The sequence below is a fragment of the Gorilla gorilla genome, chromosome X (assembly GCF_029281585.2).
Source record: "Gorilla gorilla gorilla isolate KB3781 chromosome X, NHGRI_mGorGor1-v2.1_pri, whole genome shotgun sequence".
In the NCBI taxonomy this organism is placed as follows: domain Eukaryota; kingdom Metazoa; phylum Chordata; class Mammalia; order Primates; family Hominidae; genus Gorilla; species Gorilla gorilla.
In genome coordinates this window covers 13922124-13938723 of record NC_073247.2, presented here as the reverse complement: position 1 = coordinate 13938723, position 16600 = coordinate 13922124, and the positions used below count along the sequence as shown (strand labels likewise).

The following is a 16600-nucleotide window of genomic DNA, read 5'->3' as shown; positions in this document are numbered from 1 at the left end:
GCTGGAGTGCAGTGATGCGATCTTAGCTCACTGCAGCCTCGACCTCCCAGGCTCAGGCAGTCCTCCCACCTCAGCCTCCCAAGTAGTTGGGACGACGGCTGTGCACCACCACACCTGGGTAATTTTTTATTTTTATTTTTGTAGCTGGGATCTCGCTATGTTGTCCAGGCAGGTCTTGAACTCCCGGCCTCAAGTGATCCCACCATCTAGGCCTCCCAAAGTGCTGGACTTATAAGCGTGAGCCACCCTGCCCAGCCTAGTTTACAATTTGAACTTGGTTTTTCATCTCGGCTCCTTTGAAGACTTCTGTCTTCTCCCATGTTTGGGCGGCTCTGCGTTGTGGACATTCCTTAGTGATCGGCCTGGGAAGGCTCAGACATGTCTAGGCTGCCTTTGTAGGAATAGGGATTAGTAGCTCCTTAGCCCCACTCTTTCCTGGGATGTTGCTGTTTGCTGAGGTCTGCATAGTTCAGACCACCCTGGAAGCCTCTTTCAGGTTCTTAGAGATGGTGGAGTTATACCTTTGACTCTGAGCTCGCAGCATTGCTAGGGAATGTACTTGGCTAAATTTGGAACTATTTGGTTGAATTTGTACCCCCTGGGCATATTTGCTTTGGTAACATACCACAGAGTGGGTGCCTTAAAATAACAGAAGTTCATTGTTTCACAGTCCTGGAGACCACAACTCTGAAGTGCAGATGCGGCAGGGCTGTGCTCCCTCTGCGGGCTCTAGGTGAGGCTCCTTCCTGCCCCTCCCAGCTCCTGGGGGCTCCAGGCGTCCCTGGGCTTGTGGCCGCATCACTGCGGTCTCTGCCTCCGTCTCCACGTGGCCTTCTCCCCTGTGTCTGTGTCTTCTCTTCTTCTCTTACAGGAACACCCGTCATTGTGTTTAGGGTCCACTCCAATTTTGGGTGACCTCACCTTGAGATCTTTAACTTAATTACATCTGCAAAGACCCTTTTTCCAAATGAGGTCTCATTTACAGGTTCTGTGGGTCAGGACATGGACATATCTTTCTGGGAGACCATAGTTCAATCCACTACAGTTGTATCCAGTTGTTTCTGGAGGCTCCAGGGGAAGCTCCTTCCTGCCTCTCCCAGCTCCTGGGGGCTCCAAGTGTCCCTAGGTTTGTGGCCGCATCACTGTACTCTCTGCCTCTTTCTCCACCTGGCCTTCTCCTCTGCGTCTGTGTTTCCTTATTAGTTCACCGCTCATATTGGACCACCTTCAGGATGACCTCACCTTAATGTATATCTTTTTTTTAATTTCATTTTTTAAAAAAGTGGAGCTGAGGTCTTGCTGTGTTGCCCAGGCTGGTCTCAAACTCCTGTGCTGGGATTACAGGGGTGAGCCACTGTGCCCAGCCTTTGTGTATATCTTAATCACATCTGCAAAGACCCTATTTCCAACTAAGGTCCCATTCACAGGTACCAAGGATTAGGACGTCAGCGTATCTTTTCCAGGGCACCCCATTCAACGCACACGAAGTGGGGAGAGGGGAGATTGGCTGTATTTAGGTGACCTGTGAAGGGCCGAGCTAGCTGTGCGGCGTTGCTCTTGCAGCACAGAGGAAGAACTGGGCTCAGATGGTGTCAGCTGTTGGTGTCTGAGATCATCTGTGAATCTACTCCCGGGAATGTGCTGCAGTGAGACACGGTCCTTCTCCCGTCACCTTCCTCACCCCATCCCATATACCCACGGACCCCAAGGGAAAGTACTCAGGGTTGGTTGGTTTCTTTTCCGTTTTGTGACCGCGTGAAATTCCATGTCACGGTCCCTGTGTTTATTCCATACAGATCTCCTGAAGTGTTTTGAGTTCTAGCAAAATTTAAAAATATAACCAAAGAAACTTAAATCCGTGTTTCTCCTCTTTCTGGACACTTGTTTACTATGAATGGGCTTCGTGATGATAAACACGGTGGCCTGCTGTCTTCGCTTCTGTCTCTGCTGGCCGCCTCCTTCCTTCCCTCCAAAGTCACAGGCAAGAGGGATTTAGGATTTGCTGGGCTTGAGGAAGAGAGGAAAAGGCCATCTCTTTTCACAGTGAGAAATGTGTTTTCTGTTCTTTCTCGTACCTAGCTTTGTACATTTAAAAAAATTATTTCTCTTTAGATTTTTGAACCAAGAGAGATATATTTATTATTTAAAAAAAATTTTTTTTTGAGACAAAATCTCCCTCTGTTGCCCAGGCTGCAGTGCAGTGGTGCAATCTCAGCTCTGCAACCTCCTGCTCCCTGGTTCAAGACATTCTCGTGCCTTTGGAGTAGCTGGGATTACAGGTACCCGCCACCATGCCTGGCTAATTTTTTTGTATTTTTAATAGAGGCTGGGGTCTCCCTGTGTTGTCCAGGCTGATCTCAAACTCCTGGGCTCAAGCGATCCTCCCATGTTGGCCTCCCAAAGCACTGGGATTACAGGTGTGAGCTACTGTGCCCGGCCTGTTTATTTTCTAAATAGAGGCAGGGTCTCACCATGTTGCCCTGGCTGGTCTCAACCTCCTGGGCTCAAGCAATCCTCCTGCCTCAGCCTCTTGAGCAGCTGGGACTCCAGGTGCACACTACCATGCCTGGCTAATTTTTGTATTTTTTCCTAGAGATAGGGGTCTCACCATGTTGCCCAGGCTGGTCGGGAATTCCTGGGCTCAAGCAGTCCTCTGACCTCAGCCTCCCAGTGTGCTGGGATTACAGGTGTGCACCACTGTGCCTGGCCTTATTTATTTTTTATTTATTTATTTTTGGAGACAGGGTTTCATTCTGTTGCCCAGACTGCAGTGCAGTGGCAACCATAGCTCACTGCAACCTCCACCTCCTGGGCTCAAGCGATCCTCCCACTTCAGCCTCCCCAGTAGCTGGGACTGCAGGAGTGCACCATGACTCCTGGCTAATTTCTTTTAATAGGGATGAGATCTCTATGTTTTTGTAGACAAGGGGCTCTCGCTGTGTTGCCCAAGCTGGTCGATAACTCCTGGCCTGAAGACATCCTCTTGCCTTGGCCTCCCAAAGTGCTGGGATTACAGTTGTGAGCTACGGTGCCTGGCTGTAGATTCCTCCCAGCCCCCCAGCCGCCAGTTGTGAGTCTTCACTAACAAGGGAACCTTTCAGCATTTTCCATGGTCATGGTGATTCACCTAATATTTTAGTTCTGCTGAGTTGTCTAAACATTCGGGATAAAGGCTGTCATTTTTTGGTGACCGTAATGTGTATGTGTATGTTTACAGTTACACATGCCTGTATTTGGGTGGAGCTCAGAAGATGCCCATGGCATTTTTCTGGGAAAGTTGAAGTTTATGATGTTTGCTCGTTATTGGGAGTGGAGGTCGTCTCTCTCCTTGTTCCCATCCCTCGAGACAGAAAGCTGGGATGTGGCCAGGTGCAGTGGCTCATGCCTGTACTCCTAGCACTTTGGGAGGCCGAGGTGGGTGGATCACTTGAGGTCAGGAGTTTGAGACCAGCCTGGCCAACATGGTGAAACCCTGTCACTACTAAAAATCCAAAAATTAGCCAGGTGGGGTGGCGGGCACTGGTAATCCCAGCTACTTTGGAGGCTGAGGCAGGAGAATCGCTTGAACCCAGGAGGCAGAGGTTGCAGTGAACTGAGATTGCGCCATTGCACTGCAGCCTGGGCGACAGAGCGAGACTCTGTAACAACAACAACAACAACAACAACAACAACAACAACAACAACAACAACAGGCCAGGATGTGTTTGTGTGTGAGTTGGACGCAAGGGCTTGGGAAGGATGGATAGGGTAGGGGAGGAGGGATAGATGGATGAGGGAATGCAGAGAGAGTGGCCACACTGTCAGAGGCTTTCAAAAAGCAGGAGGTTCTCCAGTGGGAGAGAGGAGACCTGAGTCCACCCCGCATTAATGTTTACAGATCAGAATTGCACACACAGAATGGCTCATAAATCTGATCCACCTTCCTCGTCTGGCACTTGGCTGGAGAAACAACTCTTTGAATGTTGGAGGAAAAGCCCACTGTATTGCACCTGCTATAAAAAGGGTGTGCCCACCTTAAAAGTAGCCACACCTTCCCGAGATTGCCATGGTCCTTCTAAGTCTCTGAAATGTATAGATCAGGTGTATTTGGGAATTTGGGGATTTTTCTAAATTTGGGATGAGAATGGGTGCATGTCCTTTTTAATTATACAACACCCTCAGCAGAGTCTGGGCTGGATGTTGTTATCAAGACAAGAATATTTCTGTAGTGAAATAGGTAGATATTCACCCCAAGAAGGATCAAGCCTGAACAGTCTCACGTTAGGCAAGGTCCAGTTTTGCGGCCAGGTGTGTTGATGAAGACACTTTGAGTATTCAGAGCCTTTAGCTTTAGCCACTGTGGGTAAGGGATTGTAGAACCCATACTTAAGCTTTCCCCTTAAAGCTTTGACTTTAATCTCCACATTGCAGCCCTGCAAAAGAACAGAATCGTGTCCTTTGCAGCAAAGTGAATGCAGCTGGAGGCTACTATCCTAAACAAATTCATGCAAAAAATTGAGAGCCAGATATTGCATGTTCTCACTTATAAGTGAGATCTAAACACTGAGTACTTCATGGACACAAAGATGGGAACAATAAACACTGGGGATTCCAAAAAGAGGAAGGGAGGGAGTGGGGAAAAGACTGAAAAACTTCCTATTGGAAACTGTTTACTACTTGGGCAACGGGATCATTAGAAGCCGAAACCTCAGCATCATGCAATATACCCACGTAATGAACCTGCACATGGACCCCCTGAATCTAAAATTAAAAGACATAAACTCCACATCTGATTTCCCTCATGCGTAACACTACTACTTAGCTTGGAGAGAGATGGAGGGGATCTCTAGGGTGGGGAATGGACCACTTACCTTCAAGATCTCCCTTATCAGGAAGGAAAGAGCTGACCTGCCTAGAAACACTTGAAAAGACTCTTTTTTTATGTCTTATTGGGCAAAGCTGGGTCAGATGGCCACCCTTAGCTGCAGAGAAGGCTACAAATAGACATTTTCTCCTCAAGTGAGATAATGATAACTGGCAAATGTGTACTGGAGAGCCTTCCAACACCAAGCGGGGAAAATCTACCAGCACCATTAAATGTTGCCTTTGTCTTCTGTGCACTTAAGCTGATAAACCTTAAACATGACAGCATGCCACTTCTGTCTGCTTTGAATAAGGTTGTTTACCGACATACTTCTGCAATCTGATTGTGGCTTTGGCGGGACTGACAGTATCTCCCAGGGTAGCGCAAAGATCCGCTGCAGTGCATAAGTAACGTGTTTTGAGTTTTATATGCTTATAATGCACACAGCTCAGAGAAAGCTTTAAAGAAGTCACAGAAGTGTGAGAAATCTGTTGAGTCATAGCTGTTGTTCTTAAAGTAGGCATGGAGAATTCTCTCTGTTGAGGGTCAAATACAAGTGCTAAGAAGACAGAATGTTATGCGGTAAACAAGCCAATGAATGGGTTCCTTGGGGTGGGTGATAGAGAAAGATAAATAAGGAGGAAGGAAGCAGCTAGAGGAAGAAAAGTCAAGGACCATATTCATTGCATTATTAGAATTTTAGGGTGTGGCAAGAATTTAATGTTTCCTAATAATATGCAAGTTCTGTTGGAAAGAAGAGCAACAGGAGACTAAAAGGCTACTCTGTTGCCCATTTCATAGGTCCAATGGCAGGATAAGCTTGGGTTGGATGCCAGTGTTCCTGATTCCTAATTGTGTCTTATCCAATTGAAGCATCAGTGGCCATAGTCAAACACCTAAACTGTATCAGTTCACAGTCCTCAAAGCCCTTCTCCCACTTCCTGTCTTTCACCTGATTCCACCTAATTTTGTCCACACCGTGTTGTACTGTAATAAAACCTATTTTATTTCCAAATTAACTAAGAGAATATACTTTAAAAATGTGTTACTATTTCATTATTTGTTTACTTTTTTTAAAAAATTGAACACTTGTCAGCTATTGACATTGTTTCCTTCTTACACTTTATCTTGTAGTTCACTTTCTATTTCTGCCATAATAAAATATTCATTATCGGAAACTTCACTTAAAAAGCAAGGGTTACTTCTCCTCCTCCCTTCCCAGTCTGCCCTATAAGCTAGTAAATTCATCATTCATTAGCTTAGATATTTTACAACATGGGGATTTTAGTTTACAGCAAATACTCTAAGTAAAATTGGTAGCTTAAGTACAACTTTTTCATGTTACCGTGTGCAATCAATGGCATTCCAGACTCTTGGAAGGAAATCCATTGTATGGTTGTGGTCTTTTTTTTTTCTTCTCAAACCAGTCAAAAATACCCAGTCACAATTTAAAAAATTATCCGCCCTTGGTGGTGCATGCCTGTAGTCCCAACTATTTGGGCTGAGGTGGGAGGGTCACTTGAGCCTGGCAGGTCAAGGCTGCAGTGAGCTATTGATTGTGCCATTGCACTTCAGCCTGGGCAACAGAGAGAGACCCTGTCTCAAAAAAAAAAAAAAAAAAGACAAAACAATATAATGTGATCTACCCTCTAAGCAAATTTTCATATATACAATTTTACTATTGTATATGTGAGCTATTTATATATAAAATTTCATTTATCAGTTCAGTATTGTTAACTATATGAACTAGGTGTATGGTAGATCTCCATGGTTTATTTATCTTGTTCAACTAAAACTTTGTATCCTTTGACCAATATATTTCCCCTTCCCCCTCAAGCCCTATCCTCTGATAACTACCTCTCTACTCTCTGCTTCTATGAGTTTGACTATTGTAGATTCTGCATTAGTCCATTCTCATGCTGCTAATAAAGACATACCTGAGACTGGTTAATTTATAAAGGAAAGAGGTTTAATGGACTCACAGTTCCACATGGCTGCGGAGGTTCTGACAGTCATGGCGGAAGGTAAAAGGAGGAGCAAAGTCACGTCTTACATGGCAGCAGGCAAGAAGACAGCGCGAGCAGGGAAACTCCCATTTATTAAAACATCTGATCTCGTGAGACTTATTCACTATCAGGAGGACAGCATGGGAAAACCCACTGCCATGATTCAGTTACCTCCCACCTGGTCTCTCCCACAACACGTGGGGATTATGGGAGCCACAATTCAAGATTAGACTTGGGTGGGGACACAGCCAAACCATGTCAGATTCCTTGTATAAGTGAGATCATGCGATATTTAATATTTGTTTTTCTGTGCCTAGCTTATTTCACTGAACATAATAGCCTCTAATTCCATCCATGTTGCTGCAAATGCCAGAGTTTCCTTCTTTTTTAGGGCTGAATGGTATTCCATCGTGTATATGTACCATGTTTTCTTTATCCATTTGCCCTTGGACGGACACTGAGGTTGTTTCCACGTCTTGGCTGTTGTGAATAGTGCTGTCATAAACATGGGAGTGCAGGTGTCTGGAAGATCCTGGTTCTCTTGGGTTTTGCACTCTAGCATAAAGCAGGCACAGGAGTATCAGCCAATGAATGGATAGGTAAATGGATCAATATTGATTAGTGAGATTTGCTCGTCAACAGATGTTGGTTCCTCAGAAGGATACACTTCCAAACCATCCTTTCTCTGAATGTCAGTTTCTGAGAAGCCTCTCTGCTGTTTGGGGTGGGTGTGATCACATAATACGGGAGGGCAGTTTTGTTTTAGTTGCTCATCTCTGTCTGCAGCTGTGAATGCGTTGTTTAAAAATATTGCTGAGGAATGACTTGCATGTCAGTAAGGGGCTGCTGACGCTGGGATCAAGGTAGGTCAAAGGCAATTTAGGGATACTCTAGAAATCCTGCATCAGTTGCAGTGGCTCATGCCTGTAGTCCCAGCACTTTGGGAGGCCGAAGCAGGAGGATCACTTGAGCCCAGGAGTTCAAGGCTAGCCTGAGCAACGCAGTGTGACCCCCTCTTTACAAAAAGTACAAAAATTAACTGGGTAGGCTGAGGCGGGAAGATTGCTTGAGCCCAGGAGGTAGAGGCTACAGTGAGCTGTGATGGCGCCACTGCACTATTCGTTCCATTAACCCAAGAACATTTATGCTACGTGAAGAATATTTCAATATGTGCGTGAACACGTGCACACCTTGTAGGATCAATGTGTTACAGGAAGAGGAGGAGGATGAAGAGGAAGAAGAGGAGAAGGAGGAGGAGAAAGGAGGAGGAGGAACAAGCAAAGCTTGTTTAGAGATTTTGATTTTCTTTTACATCTCATTGAGTATTAGATTTCTTCATTTAGATGCACCCCGGTGGGAGGAAGAGGAGGGAGAGGAGGAGGAGATGGAGGAGGAGGAAGAAGTGGAAAAGAAAAGGATATAGAGGAGAAGGAAGAGATGAAAGAGAAGGAGGAGAAGATTGAGGAAGAGAAAAAAGAGAAGGAAGAGATGGAGGAGGGGAAGGAGGAGAAGAGAGTGTTTGGATTGAAAATGTCCCAGCAGAATACAGTAGAGCTATTGGTTTTCTTTTATATTTGTAGTGGTTGCAGTTGTTGTTGTTGTTTTGTTTTCTGTTTGTGGGCACCTATATAGCACTTCATCCCAACCCACGCCAGATTGTAGAATACAGACTCCGTACTTTGAGCAAGCCTTAATGTGCGTTAAGGAAACAGCCGTATTGAGGAGGGCTGTGTGTTTTACACCCTGTCTGTATTTCTGATAAAACCAGAGAGCCTGAAGAGAAAAAGGCATGTTATATAAATACATTTACTATTACTCTAATGCTTCTCCATGTGGGTGTGTGGGGCGTGTGGGTGTGCTGTGTGCGAAGACTGATCTGCAGAAATTATGGCCAGTTTGTCCCCAAATTGAGGAACCATTCAGAGGCAGATGGCTCTCTCTGTCTCCCTCTCTCTCCCTCTTTCTCTCTCTGCAATTTCTGTATTCAGTGGAAAATTCCAGGAGATCGCCTCTCACTAAATGCCATCAGCCCACATGCACCATGACACAAAGTCTCTGAAAGTTTCACTTGGGGTCTGTGTTTGCCGTCCTGGTGCAGCCCCCCGCTGATTGCTTGGCTGCGGTGGTTTTTCCCTTTGTCAGGAGACTTAATGGCCTCTGTCGATTTGTTCTCTCTCCAGGCACTGGGACGTTCGGGCGGGTGCACCTGGTGAAGGAGAAGACAGCCAAGCATTTCTTCGCCCTCAAGGTGATGAGCATTCCCGACGTCATCCGCCTGAAGCAGGAGCAGCACGTGCACAATGAGAAGTCTGTCCTGAAGGAAGTCAGCCACCCGTTCCTCATCAGGCTGTGAGTCCCCTCCTGAAGCCTCTCCCCACGCACTCTCCCTAGACCCCTGTGTGTCTCTTCTTATAGGAAGCTGGGTGGGCCGAGACCATGGCCTGCGTGCAAAGCCTTAGGCCACAGCAGTCTCCACCTGTCAGGTCTTATCAGCCTCTGATCTTAGAGCTAGAATACCTCCAGGGCTCCTGACCTCCATGGCTGACCAGGTCCAAAAAGAAATGCTGTGTGTTCAGAAGTCCGTGCCCAAGGCCCCTTGCTCCTCTCCTGGGTGAACCAAGTATCTCTGCCTGGAAAAGGATGCAGGAATCTTTGTCTCCTCACCTCCTTGGGTTCTGCATCTATAGCTCTCGGCAGAACTGGTTAAGTTGGTTTTTAAGGGACCACAGTCACGTGGACGGGGCTGGGCTTCAGGTTTCGTTGGGTTTCTGGTTGACTGTGGATGAGAGATATCCCGTTTAGATGCAGCCCACACACTTCCAGCTGATTGTACACAACAGTCTTATGTCCTAGGGTAGGTGTGTTAGTCCATTCAGGCTGCTATAACAAAGGATCTTAGACTTGGTAATTTACAAATGACAGACGTTTGCCTCATGGTTCTGGAGGCTGGAAAGTCCAAGATCAAGACACGGTGGATTCAGTGTCTGGTGAGGACCCGCTTCCTGGTTCATAGATGGCGCCTTTTCACTGTGTCCTCACATGGTGGAAGGGGTGAGGGATCTCTCCGGGGTCCCTTTTATAAGGGCACCCGTCCCATTCATGAGACTCCACCCTCATGACCTCCCAAAGGACACACCACCTAACACCATCACCTTGGGGGTGAGGATCCAACATAGGGATTTGGGAGGACACAAGATATTCAGACCATTCCAGCAGGGTAATTCCATTTCCACCCAGGTGCCTTAGACGAGGATGTCCTGCATGTCTCTCCTTTCCCTCCATGGGTGCCTTCCATTCAATTCCCACGTCTTCCCTCCGCCATCTTGCTACCATGCCTCTCCTGTCCACCTATCCATCTTCTGCTTTATCTGGGTCCTGTCTCTCTGCCCTGATTTTCTGTACTGGCTTCCCTCCTACCTGGTCTTTCTCTCCCAGCCTTGCTCCCCTTGAAGACATTCCTCACTTTATAGCCTCACTGGTCCTCCCAGGTACCTCTGCAATGACCTGCCTCTCTCCTTTCATCCTCAGGGAACTCCTGAAGTATCCCATATAAAGCCCCAGCAATGCAGCATCCTCCTACCAGTATCCTCGTGGACTGGCCTCCTGCCACCACCTCCCTACAGGAGAAGGTAGAAGGTGCTGTTCACACGCTCATTCCTGGGCTTCTCCCAGGCCACCCTTCTTTGACAGGCTTCCTTCTTTGCTCTCATCATAGTCCTTCACTTCCCCCCATCTAAGAAACACCTACCTGTTTTCCCTCATTCACCTGCTGTCCCGGGGACACAGGGTGCCTCCCATCATGTTCTTGAAGCACCTCGTGTGTACTGGAACAAGTGCACCTGCCTTCTCCTCTAGACCCAATGCTGCCTGAGCTCCGAACAAAATCATATGCAGAGGATGGGCGCGGTGGCTCCCTTCCTCCCTTCCTTTCTTCCTTTCTTCATTTCTCTTTCTTTCTTGACAGGGTCTCACTCCTTCTTGCCCAGGCTGGAATTCAGTGGCACAATCATGGCCCACTGCAGCCTCTACCGCCTCCCAACTAGTTGAGACTACAGGTATATGCCACCATGCCTGACCAACTTTTAAAAGTTTTTGTAGGATGAGGTCTTGCTGTGTTGCCCAGGCTGGTCTCAAACTCCTGGCCTGAAGCAATCCTCCAGCCTCAGCCTCCCAAAGTGCTGGGATTGCAGGTGTCAGCCACTGCACCTGGACTGAGAATGCATGTCTGTTGTCTGCTGCGTCCCTCCACCCCAACCCCCAGTTTGTGGTGCTTTGTTAATGATAGCCCTGAGGAACTCACACACACCCCCTGCGCCTCCTGGAGCAGGAGAGCAGCCGAGACGATGGGCTCCTGAGTAGTCTACAGTTCAGAAATCTAAAATCCCACAGAAGAACTGCATGGACATGGGAGTGGGTGGAGTATACAAGTGAGAGAATTCACCAGGATGGAATTCTTGAGCTCCCGCAAGTTAAAAAATAGGGAGGAGCTTGCAGAACAGAGCTTTAGTTAGGTAGTTCTCCTTTCTTCAAGGCAGGATAGCTCAAGACTGTTTTCCTTGGCAGATAAGGTGCATTCCTGCAGGGACATGGATTCTGATTTTGATATTCCCTGCTTTCAATTAAGGAACAAAGTCATTTATATTTCTTAAGTCTTATATAAAGCCCTAGAGACTTTAGAAATTCTATTCAAAGTTACCTATGTTGGTTTATTTTTATCTTTTATATAAAAAAGTATATATATAGAGTTACATTTAGAGACGGGTTTTGCTCTGTGGCCCATCTTGGAGTGCAACGGCGCAATCACAGCTCACTGCGGCCCCAACCTCCCGGGCTTAAGCCATCCTCCTGCCTCAGCCTCCAGAGTAGCCGGGACTACAGGCACCCACCACTACACCCTGCTAATGTTTTTATTTATTTTTAATTTTTAAAAAACATATGTATATATTTTTCACAACCTCTTTGGTGAAGATAATGTTTTTGTTTTTTTTCTATGAACAGGGTCTTGCTATGTTGCCCAGGCTGGTCTTGAACTTTAGGCTGCAAGCAATCCACTTGCCTTGGCCTCCTGGCATGCTGGGATTACAGGTGTGCACCACCACACCTACCTCATTTTAAAATTTTCTGTAGAGATGGGATCTCACTTTGCTGCCCAGCCTGGTCTCAAACTCCTGGGCTCAAATGATCTTCCCACCTCGGCCTCCCAACATTCTGAGATTACAGATGTGAGCCACCGTGCCTGGCCTATTTCTAACTTTTAAGGAGTGAAATTTCTCTGCACCATGACAGCTTTTGAAGAGGACATTTTGGATGCTTCATGGGTTGTCCTTTGCCCTTACAGCTCACCAGCTCCTCCGAGTGCTGGTTACAGTCGAATGTGAGCTGTTATTTGTATGTCAGGTCCGCCTGGTAGTGTTGCCAAAAAGCATGAATTTTTCCTCATCATTTAAAGTCCACATGGAATTTAAGGCCACTTTTGATATTATTCTCGGAAGGATTTTATTCAGTGTTTTGGGAGAACATGGCAGGGGCTCATTTCAGAATTCTCTGATTTGGGGCCGAGCTCGGTGGCTCACACCTGTAATCCCTGCGTTTTTGGAGGCCAAGGCGGGAGGATCACTTGACACCAGGAGTTCCACACCAGCCTGGGCAACATAGTGAGATCTCGTCTCTTAAGAAAAAAAATTAAAAAGAAAATTCTAGCCTGGCCAATATGGGGAAACCCTGTCTCTACTAAAAATACAAAAATTAGCTGGGCGTGGTGGCGCACGTCTATAACCCAGCTACTTGGGAGGCTGGGGCACTAGAATCTCTTGAGCCTGGGAGGCAGAGCTTGCAGTGAGCCACGATCGTGCCACTGCACTGCAGCCTGGGTGACAGAGCAAGACTTTGTCTCAAAAAAAAAATAAATAAATAAATAAATACATTTCTTTGATTTTGAAATAGTGCAGAAAACAAGGCAGGCCCTGAAGTCCACAGCTCTCGTGAAAAGTTTTGGATCTAGGGAAGTGATTGTCAACAATGAGCCTTTAAAGACTTAATGGTGATAGCAATTTACAGGTGACTTTTCCCAAAAAATGACAGAAAATGAGTTTGCCACTTGGGCATGTTGACTCACACTTAGAATCCCAGCATTTTAGGAAGCTGAGGTGGGAGTGTCCCTTGCGCCCAGGAGTTGGAGACCAGCCTGGGCAACATGGCAAGACCCTGTCTCTAGAGAAAGTACAAAAATTAGCTGGGTGTGGTGGGGGTGCCTGTAGTCCCTGCTACTCAGGAGGCTGAGGTAGGGGGATCGCTTGAGCCTGGGAGGCGGAGATTGCAGTGAGCCGAGATTGTGCCACTGCACTCCAGCCTGGGGGACAGAGCAAGACCCTGTCTCAAAAAAGAATCCGAAAAACAATGTGGACTTGGAGGGGGTGATGTAACTTAGCCCATGAGACTGCCTTAGTGACTTGCTGAGAATTGATCTTTCGGTGCCCTGCACTATTATGATAACCTGCTATAGCATTTTGCTTTTTCTGTGCATGAACACTTTAGGGACCAAGTGGCTTTAAGAACTGGATTAAAGTTGATCCAGTGCATTCAGACACTTGGCATTCCCTGTACATAACACGAGAGAGCACACCGGGTCTGGCCAGCCCCATGGATAAGATGCTGGAGGGTGTCCAACGTTGCATGCTGAGGAGCATGTCTTAGAGGAGAATCCTAGATCCTCTGTGAAGAATGAATTTCATCCTCCCAGCTGTGCAGCTTCTCTTCTAAATGTAAGTTGCCTGGCTCAACATCTGCTTCCCATACTGGCAGTTTTAGGCCTTGGACTTCTTGATGAAGGTATAAAACGAGGACTTTCAGCGGAGGTGCCTCGCATTTACGGCTGGAGGAGTCTCTGGGGTGGGGCCGTCCTGCACACTTCAGGGTGTTGGGGAGTGTCCCTGGGCTCCACCCACCAGGGGCCAGGAGCAGCAACCTCAGTTATGAAAAGCAGAAATGTCTCCATACATAACCAAGTGTTCCTTCAGGGAGGGAGGGCAAAGTTTTCTCCACTAGTGAACCACTGTGATAGACAGACGATGGACAGAGAGAGATGATAGATACGATAGGTAGGTATATGTTGAGATGGATAGGTGATAGATAATAGATATTAAGATAGGTGTAAATGATGGGTGATTGATAGGTGAGTAGATAGATGATGGGTAGCTAATAGATAAGATAGGTGATAGATAATAGATACTAATATATACAGCTATAGATGATAGATGATATTGAGGTGGGTAGGTGATTGATGGATAGATTAATGACCGATTGCATGTAGGCAGAGCTCTCATGCTAAAAGAGAGTTTCTCAACCTCAGCAGTGCTGACACACGGGGCGGGATCATGGAGGACTCTGTGGTGGGCCATCCTGTGCACTGTAGGGTGTTGAGCAGCGTCCCTGGACTCCACCCAGCAGATGCCAAGAGCACCCATCCCATCTATGATGAGTATCTAAAGATGTCTCTAGATACTGCTAAGTTCCCCCTATGGGGGGACAAAAAGTTATCCCCAGTTGTGAACCACTGTGACAGATAGTTGATGGATGGATGGATGGATGGATGGATGGATGGATGGAGATCAACATTGATACAGATATTTGATAGATGACAGATATTGAGGTAGATGATAGCTATAGATGATAGATGGTTGATAGATATTGAGGTAAGTGATTGATAGATGATAGCTATAGATGATAGCTGATTGATAGATAGCTGGTAGCTATAGATGGTAGATGGTTGATAGATATTGAGATAGGTAGGTGATTGATTGATAGATTGATGATGGAACGTATTAGTAGAGTTTCTCAACCTCAGCACTGCTGACATTTGGGGCTGGAGGATTCTCTGCGGTGGGACCGCCCTGTGCACTGTAGGGTGCTGAGCGATGTCTCTGGGCTCCACCCACCAGATGCCTCTAGCACCCCCACTCCAGTGTGACAGCCAAAGATGTCTCCAGACATTGTCCAGTGTTTATTGTGGGGAGCAGAATCAGCTCCATTGACACCCACTGTAGCGGATGCACAGACAGATAAATACCTGTGCGTGTGGAGTCCCATTCTCCCTTTTCTGCCCCAGCCCCTGAGCCTGCAGCCCCACTCTTCTGTCATGATTGATTGGCTTATGGGCCAAACAGTGGTTCCAGTGCCATATTATCTATGGCACAGCAGCCAAGCCAAGCCAGTGGGTTTGGTCTGTGGTTGCAGGGCTTAGCCAGCTTTCTTCTACAGAACTTGGAAGGCAAGAGGTCTCTCCACTCCGGGCCACATCCTTCTAGTTCCTGGATGACCACTCGTTTCTCCATGGAGAGGAGTTCATGCCAGAACCTCTTCTTCGGGGAGAGTGGATGCATCTCTTGGAAACATCTTTTTTTAAAGTCTGCAGACTTGAGTGTGGTCCCCATTGTCATTGGTACTTGTTGGGGATAGGAGTAAAATCATTCCTTTGTTTTACTGAGAGTTCAGGAAGAAAGAACACCATGTTCTCTCCTTTTATTTATTTATTTATTTTGCTCTCTATTTGAATTTTAAAAGCAAAAATCTAGAAATAGCGCTTCTTGCTCTGTCATCACTGCCTGCAAAGCACAGAGACCAGAGTGAAGGCAGGCAGCTCCTGGGTCTTCTCTTCCTCTTCTTTGTCCAAAAAATGATACATTGCATGTTTAGTATTTGGGGCAAAGCAGAGGCTTCAAAAAGGGAGGCTTATTTTATTATCTATATTTTTCTTTTTTTATTATTTTTTACCTTGATTCCCTTTTTCTATGTATGAAAAGGGAGGTTTAAATTCTTGCAAGAGAATGCAATTGTAGTGTCTTCTGAATGGAGTTTTCCATTTGATGCCAAGCCTTCCAGTGCCTTGGTCTAAGGAGAACTGCGTAGGGTGAGAAGAGTCCCAGCGATACGTGGAAAAGGGGCCTTACCAGCTCTGGAGGGCAAGAGGTAGGGGGTGAAGATGCCGTGGACACCTAAGGAGACTTTTGCAGGAGGAGTAGGGGTTTATTGGCTGAAAGGGGTGGGTGGTGGAAAATCATTCTAGACAGGGAGTGACACGGAAGCCATGGGTCACTACGGGGCAGGAGGGACATGGGGGAGAAACTCAAATCTGAGTTCAGCCAGGAGGTGGACGCAGGAATGCAGGGAGCTCAGATGTGTAGGAGACTGCCATGGGGACTGGGGTATGAGGAAGGACTGGCTCTGGCTCGGCTGTGCATATGACGAAGGACTGGCTCTGGCTCAGCTGTGCATTTGGGCTGCTGGACAGTGAGGAGATCCAGGGAGAGAGAGTGCATTCCAATTTGGGAAACTTTGAGGGCAAAACATCTGCAGCAACTGTCTCAGAAGAGAGCCTGAGGCAGGGTCCTTGGAGGGAGGAAGCCACAGGTGGATGGAGCCACCGAGGGCTGCTAGGTCACCTTGGTTAAGGGCTAGTTGCAGTGCAGCCAGGTCGGAAAGTAGAGCCGTTCCGGAGCCTCGCGTGGCGTAGAGAGATGTTGGAGGAGATGGGATGAGGATGGCTCATTTTCTTCTTCTCATCACAAAAGCCCAGCTTTATGTCAGGCTCTGGAGAGAGGAGGACCAACTTCTACGGTAAGGCATCTCCAAATTAGTGAGGCTGATTTGCCTGTTCATAAAAACAAAAACAAAAGCAAAAAAATCCCTTAGAGGACAAGCCATCCCCGCAGACCCTGCAAATAAAAGACAGCAGATCAGCTTTGCGGATGGAAAA

General features: G+C 46.9%; 1 protein-coding gene across 3 annotated transcripts in view; it reads left to right on the top strand.

Moving 5' to 3' along the window:
* The window catches only part of LOC101127525 (protein kinase cAMP-dependent X-linked catalytic subunit), a 109029-nt gene that overhangs the window by 29873 nt on the left and 62556 nt on the right, over window positions 1-16600 (top strand). For all 3 annotated transcript variants that reach the window (XM_004063745.5, XM_055376373.2, XM_055376372.2), the window contains exon 2: window positions 9030-9198. In XM_004063745.5, the coding sequence (XP_004063793.2) occupies window positions 9030-9198 (169 nt within the window). The remainder of the gene's footprint in view (window positions 1-9029; window positions 9199-16600) is intronic.